Source organism: Salmo salar, chromosome 15, assembly GCF_965601325.2.
Source record: "Salmo salar chromosome 15, fSalSal1, whole genome shotgun sequence".
Classification (NCBI taxonomy): Eukaryota; Metazoa; Chordata; class Actinopteri; order Salmoniformes; family Salmonidae; genus Salmo; species Salmo salar.
The window spans coordinates 47845516-47857690 of NC_138305.1; the positions used below are offsets into that span (position 1 = coordinate 47845516).

The 12175-nt window shown below is 43.1% G+C and overlaps 1 protein-coding gene across 1 annotated transcript; it reads right to left on the reverse strand.

The window, feature by feature from the left end:
* Positions 1-1158: 1158 nt before the first annotated feature.
* Positions 1159-8804, reverse strand: LOC106571487 (cyclin-C). The gene is made up of 12 exons (XM_014144649.3): positions 8649-8804; positions 8108-8214; positions 4305-4389; positions 3741-3810; positions 3517-3568; positions 3310-3365; positions 2338-2373; positions 2144-2235; positions 1993-2060; positions 1807-1886; positions 1599-1717; positions 1159-1489 (listed from the first exon to the last, which is right to left on the reverse strand). Exons 1-12 carry the CDS (start codon positions 8678-8680, stop codon positions 1435-1437), a joined length of 852 nt encoding a protein of 283 aa, XP_014000124.1. The 5' UTR covers positions 8681-8804; the 3' UTR covers positions 1159-1434.
* Positions 8805-12175: the final 3371 nt, after the last annotated feature.

Consider the following 12175-nt stretch of genomic DNA (forward strand, 5'->3'; position numbering starts at 1 on the left):
GACCACCAAGTCTGATTTCATCTAGATTTTCTTTTCACATCAGTGTATATGAAGCAACCGATACAAGGAGAGGAATTCACTTCAAACTATTGGGATGCACCCAAAGAGAAGGGCCCACTAAAAAAACATCACTTCCCTGCAATAGGACACAGTGTGCTCGTAAGTCTTATTACCTTGATAAACAGCTTATTTTGGAAAGCATTCAAGCACCCAGTTCTGGACACAGATGAACACGTACATATCACAGAAACCAAGAGAAACAACCTCTCTCAGACACACACACACACAAGCAGCTCCCACTGTATAACTGTACAGAAAATATATCAATATATACAAGTAAATATGCACACAAAGGTATTGTGACACTTCAATTTGATAAAATACATGGCACATGCAGACAGAAAACATTGGACCCTTGCTTGTGTAGGACTGATTCAATATGCAATCAAGAACACACAGCTAAAAATCCACCTGCCTTCCCCACCAAAAATGTGGTCCTAACAATTCTCCATCTAAAAAAAGCAGAATAAAAAATAAAATAACGTTTTTGTTGCAGGCTAATTATATCATGATAGTAAACACATTTGAGCACTTTTACTTGAAGAAGACAGCAAATACATTTCTTGATTTCTACCCAAGCAAATTTGCTCAATCAAGTAAAACACAAAAGATGAAATGAAAGACATGAGTAAAGCTATTTACAAAGGCTGGAGATACAACAGGTAATGAAGACACTTGAATCTAGCGGGTATACCCCCAGAAATTCCATTCTCCCCCATGACTTCACCGGCTAAGCTCTGGAACCAATCAACGTAGACCTTAGATAACAGGACATGCAATCGGGTCACACAATCGAACAGCCTTTCATCCTTTCAGAATGCATCTCAAACAGTACAGGGTCCAATCATCTTAGCGATACCAGTAAAAAGGACTATTCTCCCTGAGGAATGAAGACACTGCCAAATCGGCCACTCACACATCACAATCACTAATGATCAAGTTCTCTGGTCCCACAGAGCTCCATATTATATGATTGTTCCCCGAGAGTGTTCAAGGAAGTCAGGATCATCACAACTCATAGTCCCCCCCTCCCTCACTACATCCTCCTGTTCCTCACAGTTAGGTCCATAAGGTTTTGGTCGCGTTCCCCTGCTCAGACGTTGAATGCATCAACCAATGGTTGCGAGCGAAGTCATCAACTGTGCCGGTCGGGCACTATATTGCTATAACATGTGGTTAGCTGATACGTAAAATACCTATCCAGGTGTTGTAAGATCTGCCATGCGTTAGCAACACCTGGGCACAGGAACGCGCCCTTTAACTGTTGAAGGATGGAAACACAGGACTGCTGCCGCCGATTGGCTAATGCCAGCATTCCTGTGGCCATCTCTCTGATGAGTTATCATACATGAGCCGAGGTGGACATCCCATTGCCTATGACTGGATGTAAGAGTTATTCTGGTTCCCACTGGAGCTCTGGTCATTATCACTGGTACACAAACAAAACAGGAAACAGTTAGTTGAGACAGGAAGTGAATGGGTCATGTTAACAGTACATAGGTGGAACACTAAAGTGAGATTAGGATAGATCTCTGTACCTGTTGGGAGGCGGCTTGGGTTTAGGCATCTTGTTGAGCACTGTAGCCATTTCCTTCCTGTCGTCAAAATTCTTCCACTGGTCGTACAGCTTCAGGATGACTCGGATGATCTCCAGGATCTGAGCAGAGCACATACGTCACCGCACAGACAATCAGCTTTCCCCTCTGATTGATGTATTAATATGCCATTTGTTTTGTGTGGCCGTACCTTCTCCATGTCGACAGAGAGCTCAGCAAACCACTGCCTGGCGTCTTTCTGCTGCACCACACAGGCAACATGCAGACATGCTGCGGATGCAGGGGGAAGAATGCGTGTGTGTAACACCTCACCTATATTTTATTGAGCTGAATATCTACTGGTAGGAAATGTGAGAGGCCTGACGGGGTGTCTTACCTAGTGCGATCATGAAGGGAGGGTAGAGTAAACAGAGGTCTGTCCTATACGTGTCATTCACTACTCTCCTATAGAGAAATAAGACAGTGTTTCAATATTGTCATATCAAATCAATACATGCTCCTGCAAACAAAGAAAAATAAACACATACCAGGCCAATGGCAGTAGCATGTCCTCCTGCCCCATGTCCTGCACATACTGTAGCAGGGGTCTGTAGGGGTGGTACACTATCAAACAGCAGTCCTGGAACACGCATGAAATCAGTTCATGAATCCATCCATCCAACAAATGGATGACATCTACCATTGAATGTATTGTGACAGAGACAAAACCTTCTATACTTACCATGAGCTCTAGTAGGTAGAACTCACATTCTAATATCTGTCATGAGGAAAGCAAATGAAGTACAAACTCAGTTTAGTAAATATATCAGTGTCATAGTCTCAACTTGTATCCCTTTTCTCTCTGTTATCTGGGAAGTATCTGGGAATAACAACATTCTGCTAACTGAACCCCTACAGTGTGAATAATCACCTCCTTCATTGCGCCACACCACCAGAGAATCAATAATTGTCTACAAGGTGTTAGGACAGCCCCAACGTGGTCCTGGCAACTCCGTGGAATCAGTAGATAAATAACCGGCGCTGCAATCGTATTCCACTTAGCGCCACAGCGATAGATACGCCCCGGTGAGGAGACGCCACCGACCACGGTCAAAATCACCTTCCATGGCGATGGGAGTTTTGCCATAGGCTTGCGAACACTAGTTGTGGAATGTGGCGTCTCCGTAGACGCCAACATACTGATACCTAACTACAACACACAATGTAAAGGACTCTTACTGGTGTATAAACTGGGTGGTTCGAGCACTCAATGCTGTTTGGCTGAAAGACATGGTATATCAGACCGTATAACACGGGTATAACTATACATTACTTTTTACTGTTCTAATTACATTGGTAACCAGTTTATAATAGCAGTAAGGCACCTCCAGGGTTTGTGGTATATGGCCAATACACCACGGCTAAGGGCTGTATCCACGCATTCCGCGTTGTGTCGTGCTTAAGAACAGCATTTTTGGCCATATACCACACAACCTCGGACCTTATTGCTTAAGTATAAATATTCCACAATGTAGTGAGTGTGTTGCCTCAGAGATAGGTCCCACCACAATGCAACATGATCGTAACATCTAGCTACAACAATGAATTATATTCAATCATTTAACTTTATAATAAATACTACATTGTTAAGCCTAAGAACTGTTCATACAGCACATCCTAAATGATTTCAACAGCGAGGTTAGGTCAGACTTACATGGTTCATTCTGTAAGGGAACTCCTTTGGGAAGGCATAGGAAAATCTTGTTTTTACTGTACAAAACAAAAACACTTGTTAGATTTGACATCAAATGAATGCAACGCATCAGAATGAATGTAGCCTTTGTACCACAGCAAGAGTGTATTTGTCATCTTCAATATAAGATCATATCTAAACGGAAACGCTTCGTGTCTCCTTACTTACACACAGACGTTGCTGCAGAGATCAGACGAGTGTTTGAAACAACACCAAATTCCTGGAAGAGACAGTAACAGAAGGGCTTTGAGGATGCTGTCAGAGTAGGATGGGGTGAACTGCACTATCAAAGACTATGTTACAGAGCAGTTAACCCTGTGTGTTAACCCTATCCCTACTCCCACACAGACTATGAAAACTGGAAAGGCAGTGGAATATCAGGCCAGATATACCTCCACTTTGGAGGCCAGGAACACACATGTAGGAGCCATGAGCACTGGGTCTATACTCTTCAGGGAGTACCTGCAGAGGAAGAAATAAGTAAGAGGGGGAGACAAATAAAGAGATTTGGAAGAGGCTCAAAGCTCAGGGCTCTACGCTGACCGTTTAAAAATAAATAAAACATTTACAGGGAGCACGTGTGCGCCTAAGTTGAAAAATGTAGGAGCACACAAAGAAATGTAGGAGCACAATGAAAAATATTTGAAGTAACAAGTCGTTTTCTTTGAAGTAATGGGGAAAGCATGACGGTTAAAAACTGCGCTCAGTGTATTCTCCATGGCACTCAGGGGCTGCGGTACAGTGAAATAATAATTCCAACAATTATCACCTGGGTGATTTTTTCCTAGGCGCCCTGGTGCTCCTAAATTAAAATTCCAGGTCGTAGAGCAAAATATTTAGGCGCATGTGGTGGCACTGTAGAGCACTGTAGATATTACACAATGCTCCCCTAGTGCCATTTATAATTCGCTGATGAACAGAACACAGTGTTGTTGTCATGAAAATGGCATAAGCACCTGGCATAGAAACGTTTGAAGTAGACGGTTGCTGTAGCAATGACCTGCTGGCGGAGCTTCAGGTGTTCCCCCAGTGCCTGGATCACTGGAACAGAACAATAAGTTGAACACAAAGCACATCTAACCTCAATTGCGTCAAACAGCAACCTTACAAGACACACGACACTGTACAGTGCACTCGGAAAGTATTCAGACCCCTCGACTTTTTCCACATTTTGTTACGCTACAGCCTTATTAGAAAATAGATGAAATAAAACATTCCCCTCATCAATCTACACACAATAGCCCATAATGACAAAGCAAAAACAGGTTGATTTGTTTAGTAAATGTATTAAAAAAATGTTGTTTTTTAAATACCTTATTTACATAAGTATTCAGAACCTTTGCTATGAGACTCGAAATTGAGCTTAGGTGCATCTTGTTTCCATTGATCATCCTAGAGATGTTTCTACAACTTGATTGGAGTCCATCTGTGGTAAATTCAATTGATTGGACATGATTTGGAAAGGCACACACCTGTCTATATAAGGTCCCACAGTTGACAGTGCATGTTAGAGCAAAAACCAAGCCGTTAGGTCGAAAGAATTGTCCGTAGAACTCCAAGACAGGATTGTGTCAAGGCACAGATTTGGGGAATGGTACCAAAAAATGTCTGCAGATTGAAGGTCCCCAAGAACACAGTAGCCTCCATCATTCTTAAATTGAAGAAGTTTGGAACCACCAAGACTTCCTAGAGCTGACCAAATTGAACAATGAAACAAGATTCTCTGGCCTTGTTCAGGGAGGTGACCAAGATCTCAATGGTCACTCTGACAGTGCTCCAGAGTTCCTCCATGGAGATGGGCGAACCTTCCAGAAGGACAACCATCTCTGCAGCACTCCATCACTCAGGCCTTTATGGTAGAGTCGCAAGACTGAAGCCACTCCTCAGTAAAAGGCACATGACAGCCCGCTTGGAGTTTGCCAAAAGGCACCTCAGACCATGAGAAACAAGATTCTCTGGTCTGATGAAGCCAAGATTTAACCAATTGTCCTGAATGCCAAGCGTCACGTCTGGAGGAAACCTGGCACCATCCCTACGGTGAAACATGGTGGTGGCAGCATCATGCTGTGGGGCTGTTTTTCAGCAGCAGGAATTGGGAGACTAGTCAGGATCGAGGGAAAGATGAACGGAGCAAAGTACAGAAAGATCCTTGATGAAAACCTGCTCCAGAGAGCTCAGGACCTCAGACTGGGGTGAAGGTTCACCTTCCAACAGGACATTGACCCTAAGCACACAGCTAAGACAATGCAGGAGTGGCCTCAGGACAATTCACTGAATGTCCTTGAGTGGCCCAGCCAGAGCCCGGACTTGAACCTGATCAAACATCTCTGGAGAGACCTGAAAATAGCTGTGCAATGACACTCCCCATCCAACTGGACAGAGCTTGAGAGGATCTGCAGAGAAGAATGGGAGAAAAATCCCAAGCTTGTAGCATCATACCCAAGAAGACTTGAGGCTGTAATCGCTGCCAATGTGATATGTATTTTTTTTAATTTTTTATAAAAACTTGCAAACATTTCAGAAAACCTGTTTTTGCTTACCGTAAATTCCGGACTATAAGCCGCAACTTTTTTCCCAGATTTTGAGCCTTGCGGCTTAAACAATGACGCGGCTAATATATGGATTTTTCCCGCTTTCAATATTTTTTTTTCCAAAAAAGCACATTCTGTGACGTGCTCAGTTTTTTGGCGGCATGAAGCTTTCATTAGACCAATGAAATTGCCGAACGGGTTAAGGTCAAACAACTTTTTTGTTTACTGTTTAGATTAAATCGAGCGCTCTCAAACTTCCCATCATTCTGATTACGGTAGTCATTTTGTCACCCTCATCATGCCAAAGACACGGAGAAATGCATATGATGCAGCTTTCAAGTTGAAGGCGATTGATCTGGCTGTTGGAAAAGGAAATAGAGCTACTGCACGGGAGCTTGGTCTTAATGAGTTGATGATAAGACGTTGGAAACAGCAGCGTGAGGAATTGACTCAGTGCAAAAAGACAACTAAAGCTTACTGCAAAATTTTTTTTTTTTGTTACAAGCCGTGTTTCGTTAAAGCCTATCTATTTTTGTTACAAGCCGTGTTTCGTTAAAGCCTGTGTAAAGTTCATTTGTTTCAATGTACCGGTAGGCACCTGCGGCTTATAGACATGTGCGGCTTATTTATGTTCAAAATAATATCTTTTTTTAAATTCAGTGGGTGCGGCTTATATTCAGGTGCGCCTAATAGTCCGGAAATTACGGTAGTCATTATGTGGTATTGTATGTAGAACAATTTAATACATTTTAGATTAAGGCTGTAACGTAACAAAATGTGTAAAAAGTCATGGGGTCTGAATACTTTCTGAATGCACTTTATATACAAAAGTATGTGGACACCCCTTCAAATTAGTGAATTCGGCTATTTCAGCCACACACGTTTCTGACAGGTGTATAAAATCGAGCACACCGCCATGCAATCTCCATAGACAAACATTGGCAGTAGAATGGCCTTACTGAAGAGCTCAGTGACTTTCAATGCGGCACCGTCATAAGATGACACCTTTCCAACAAGTCAGTTGTCAAATTTCTGCCCTGCTAGAGCTGCCCACAACTTTAAGTGCTGTTATTGTGAAGTGGAAACCTTCAGGAGCAACAAAGTGGTAGGCCACAAAACCTCACAGAATGCGACCGCTGAGTGCTGAAGCACGTAAAAATCGTCTGTCCTCAATTGCAACACTCACTACTGAGTTCCAAACTGCCTCTGGAAGCAACGTTAGTACTGTTTGTCGGGAGCTTCATGAAATGAGTTTCCATGGCCGAGCAGCCGCACACAAGCCTAAGATCACCATGCGCAATGCCAAGCGCTGGCTGGAGTGGTGCAAAGCTTGCCACCATTACACTCTGGAGCAGAGGAAACTTGTTCTCTGGAGTGATGAATCACGCTTCACCATTTGCACTTTGCCTTCGTTGGACTGCCAAACTGTAAAGTTTGGTGGAGGAGGAATAACGGTCTGGGGCTGTTTTTCATCGTTCGGGCTAGGAACCTTAGTTCCAGTGAAGGGAAATCTTAATGTTACAGCATACAATGACATTCTAGATGATTCTGCGCTTCAAACTTTGTTTCAGCATGACAATGCTCCCGTGCACAAAGCGAGGTCCATACATAAATGGTTTGTCGAGATCGGTGTGGAAGAACTTGACTGGCCTGCACAGAGCCCTGACCTCAACCCCATCGAACACCTTTGGGATGAATAGGAACGCCGACTGCGAGCCAGGCCTAATCACCCAACATCAGTACCCAACCTCACTAATGCTGTTGTGGATGCATGTAAGCGAGTCCCCGCAGCAATGTTCCAACATCTAGTGGAAAGCCTTCCCCGAAGAGTGGAGGCTGTTATAGCGGCAAAGGGGGGACCAACACCATATTAACGCCCATAATTTTGGAATGAGATGTTCAACAAGCTTTTGGTCACATAGTGTATGAGGTGGTAGCCTAGCGGTTAAGAGCGTTGGGCCCATAATCGAAAGGTCGCTGGTTCTAATCCTTGAGCAGACTAGATGAAAAATCTGTCCATGTGCCCTTGAGTAAGGCACTTAACCCTAATTGCTCCTGCTAAATGACTCAAATGTAAATATAGGTAATTGTTGCCAGTTATTGCTAGGAGTACAGTGTCAAATGAGATTTGAGGGTAATTAATGTTGTGACATGGTACCATTTCCCTAACAGTAAAACCATTCTCTCACCACACAGATTTATTATAGCATATGAGTCTGAAGAAATACCATTGGCAAAGAAGATCTGCAGTTTCCAGTAGTCCTCCTCAGACATGAACTTGATGTCCTTCTGACGCTCCTTCATCAGGTCCTGCTTGTCCAGGACCCACTGCAGACTAGTGAAAGAGAGGAGACAATCAACCACAACGAGCCCTCTCATACACACAGTATCATAACAACAAAACTGCTGATAGGAAATCTGAGAGCGGCGCGTCAGAAATAAACAATAACACAAAAATGCCTTGACGACCTGTGCACTAAGTTAATGTCAGTGTGGCTACGCTATTAAGCCAGCTCGCTAGGGGCGCAAAAATACTTAGCTGTCTCTACAAATAAATCTCAGCATTCATATCTAGATAATTACCATTAAGAAAAATGACCACTAAATGTTCGTCCGGTACACTAATATTGACATAATATAAGACTAGAGTGGGCGGACAAGCTGAAGTTAGGTAGCAAGCTAGCTTGCTAACTCTAGCTAGGCCCCAAATCAATGGAGTTTCTTTCCCATACATAGTCCTAATACATCACGTTTGGACAGAATACTTACTAATGTGAGCTCTGCCAGAAGTTCCCAGCCATGGCTTATGAGTTGAGGTAGAAAATGTTATTTTAAAATGTCTTTATTTTGAAAGATGAGACGGGACATAGAGAAGAAAGTGGTCAGCTAATCAATTTGTGGTGCAACACTCAATGCTGTTCTGACGGCGACTGGGGCGTGATGTGCTTGTGTTCCACTTAGCTGGGTCTGGGTTGCTAAAAGGGTGGGAAACGCACATCTCTTGTCGAATTTTGCGTGTAAATATACAATTGTTACAGTATCGATGTTGCCTAACCATCAGGGTTGGGGTCGATTATGAATTGAGTTGCAAATTGCTCTTTGATTCCAATTCAATTTTTACATTTGAATTAAATTTGAATTCACACTCCACAGAAAGAAGATTTTTAATTGAATTTTAATTAAAGGAAGTAGAATTTAATTAAATTCAATTCAATGTACAGGTCATTCAAATTGCTAATTTATTCGACAAATATCAACATAGTAATGTTTAATCTGAAATCATGTATGGTTACCAATACCATGCAGCATGAGGTTGAAAGATTTCATTTTAAAAACTCATTCTCCTAAAACAATTAAAAATAATTACAGTGGTCTGGAAATATTGTAAGATCACGTTGTGGGTTGTCTATAATAATTCATATTCCCCTCCATTTAAATATCAGAAGAAGAAAGAAAATCCCAGAATGCATTAGATCAAACACTGCAGTATGGTAGGGAACAATCCAGCATCTCATGACAAAAATACTATTAAAATCAAATCAAATTTTATTGGTCACAAACACGTGATTAGCAGATGTTATTGCGGGTGTAGCGAAATGCTGGTGCTTTATAGCTCCTACAGTGCAGTAATATCTAACAAGTTACATCTAACAAATTACACAACATATACCGTTGAAGTCGGAAGTTTACATACAGTTAGGTTGGAGTCATTAAAACTCGTTTTTCAACCACTCCACAAATTTCTTGTTAACAAACTATAGTTTTGGCAAGTCGGTTAGGACATCTACTTTGTGCATGACACAAGTCATTTTTCCAACAATTGTTTACAGACAGATTATTTCACTTATAATTCACTGTATTACAATTCCAGTGGGTCAGAAGTTCACATACACTAAGTTGACTGTGCCTTTAAACAGCTTGGAAAAATTCAGAAAATTATATCATGGCTTTAGAAGCTTCTGATAGGCTAACTGACATCATTTGTGTCAATTGGAGGTGTACCTGTGGATGTATTTCAAGGCCTACCTTCAAACTCAGTGCCTCTTTTCTTGACATCATGGGAAAATCAAAAGAAATCAGCAAAGACCTCAGAAAAAAATTGCAGACCTCCACAAGTCTGGTTCATCCCTGGGAGCAATTTCCAAACGCCTGAAGGTACCACGTTCATCGGTACAAACAATAGTACGCAAGTATAAACACCATGGGACCACGCAGCCGTCATACCGCTCAGGAAGGAGACGCGTTCTGTCTCCTAGAGATGAACGTACTTTGGTGCGAAAAGTGCAAATCAATCCCAGAACAACAGCAAAGGACCTTGTGAAGATGCTGAAGGAAACAGGTACAAAAGTATCTATATCCACGGTAAAACGAGTCCTATATCAACATAACCTGAAAGGACGCTCAGCAAGGAAGAAGCCACTGCTCTAAAACCGCCATAAAAAAAGCCAGAATAAGGTTTGCAACTGCACATGGGGACAAAGATCATACTTTTTGGAGAAATGTCCTCTGGTCTGATAAAACAAAAATAGAACTGTTTGGCCATAATGACCATTGTTATGTTTGGAGGAAAAAGGGGGATGCTTGCAAGCCGAAGAACACCATCCCAATCGTGAAGCACGTAGGTGGCAGCATCATGTTGTGGGGGTGCTTTGCTGCAGGAGGGACTGGTGCACTTCACAAAATAGATGGCATCATGAGGCAGGAAAGTTATGTGGATATATTGAAGCAACATCTCAAGACATCAGTCAGGAAATTAAAGCTTGGTCGCAAATGGGTCTTCCAAATGGACAATGACCCCAAGCATACTTCCAAAGTTGTGGCAAAATGGCTTAAGGAAAACAAAGTCAAGGTATTGGAGTGGCCATCACAAAACCCTGACCTCAATCTGAAAAAGCGTGTGCGAGCAAGGAGGCCTACAAACCTGACTCAGTTACACCAGGTGACCAACTATACATATGAGATGAGTAATGCCAGATATGTAAACATTAATAAAGTGACTAGTGTTCCATTCCTTAAAGTGGCCAGTGAATACTAGTCTGTGCTTATAGGCAGCAGCCTCTAATGTGCTAGTGATGGCTGTTTAACAGTCTGATGGCCTTGGAATAGAAGCTGTTTTTCAGTCTCTCGGTCCCAGCTTTGATGCACCTGTAGAGACCTCGCCTTCTGGATGATAGCGGGGTGAACAGGCAGTGGCTCGGGTGGTTGATGTCCTTGATGATCTTTTTAGACTTCCTGTGACTTCGGGTTCTGTAGGTGTCCTGGAGGAGGGTAGTTTGCCCCCGGTAATGCGTTGGGCAGACTGCACCACCCTCTGGAGAGCATTGCAGTTACGGGACGTGCAGTTGCCGTACCAGGCAGTGATACAGAACCGACAGGATGCTTTCAATTTTGCATCTGTAAAGTTTGTGAGGGTTTTAGGTGACAAGCCAAATTTCTTTAGCCTCCTGAAGTTGAAGATGCTCTGTTGCGCCTTCTTCACCACACTGTGTGTGTGGGTGGTCCATTTCAGTTTGTCAGTGATGTGTACAGCAAGGAACTTGAAGCTTTCAACCTTCTCCACTGTGGTCCCATCGATGTAGATAGAGGGTTGCACCCTCTGCTATTTCCTGAAGTCCACAATCATCGCCTTCGTTTTGTTGACGTTGAGTGACAGGTTGTTTTCCAGGCACCATACTCCCAGAGTCCTCACCTCCTCCCTGTAGGCGGTCTTGTCATCATTGGTATTCAAGCTTTCTACTGTTGTGTCGTCTGCAAACTTGATGATTGAGTTGGAGGCATGCTTGGCCACGCAGTCATGGGTGAACAGGGAGTACAGGACGGGGCTGAGCACGCACCCTTGTGGGGCCCCATTGTTGAGGATCAGCGGAGTGGAGGTGATGTTTCCTACCTTCACCATCAGGAAGTCCAGGACCCAGTTGCACAGGGCGGTGTTCAGATCCAGAGCCTTGAGCTTAATGATGAGCTTGGAGGGTACTTTGGTGGTGAATGCTGAGCTATATTCAATAAACAGCATTCTTACATAGGTATTCCTCTTGTCCAGATGGGAAAGGGCAGTGATGGCAATTGCATCGTCTGTGGATCTATTGGGGCGGTAAGCAAATTGAAGTGTGTCTAGGGTGACAGGTAAGGTAGAGGTGATATGATCCTTGACTAGTCTCTCAAAGTACTTCATGATGACAAAAGTGAGTGCGACGCGGCGATAGTCATTAAGTTCAGTTACCTTTGGCTTCTTGGATACAGGAACAATGGTGGACATCGTGAAGCATGTGGGGAAGGCAGACTGGGATAGGGAGAGA

Bases quoted from the DNA above. Each gene is read 5' to 3' on its own strand.
- LOC106571487 (XM_014144649.3), bottom strand. From the start codon at position 8,680: ATGGCTGGGAACTTCTGGCAGAGCTCACATTA. The intron at 3,569-3,740 runs GTATATCTGGCC...TGTCTCTTCCAG, and splicing joins TCCTGGCCTCCAAAGTGGAG to GAATTTGGTGTTGTTTCAAA. The intron at 1,718-1,806 runs GTACGGCCACAC...TGCTCTGCTCAG, and splicing joins TCTCTGTCGACATGGAGAAG to ATCCTGGAGATCATCCGAGT.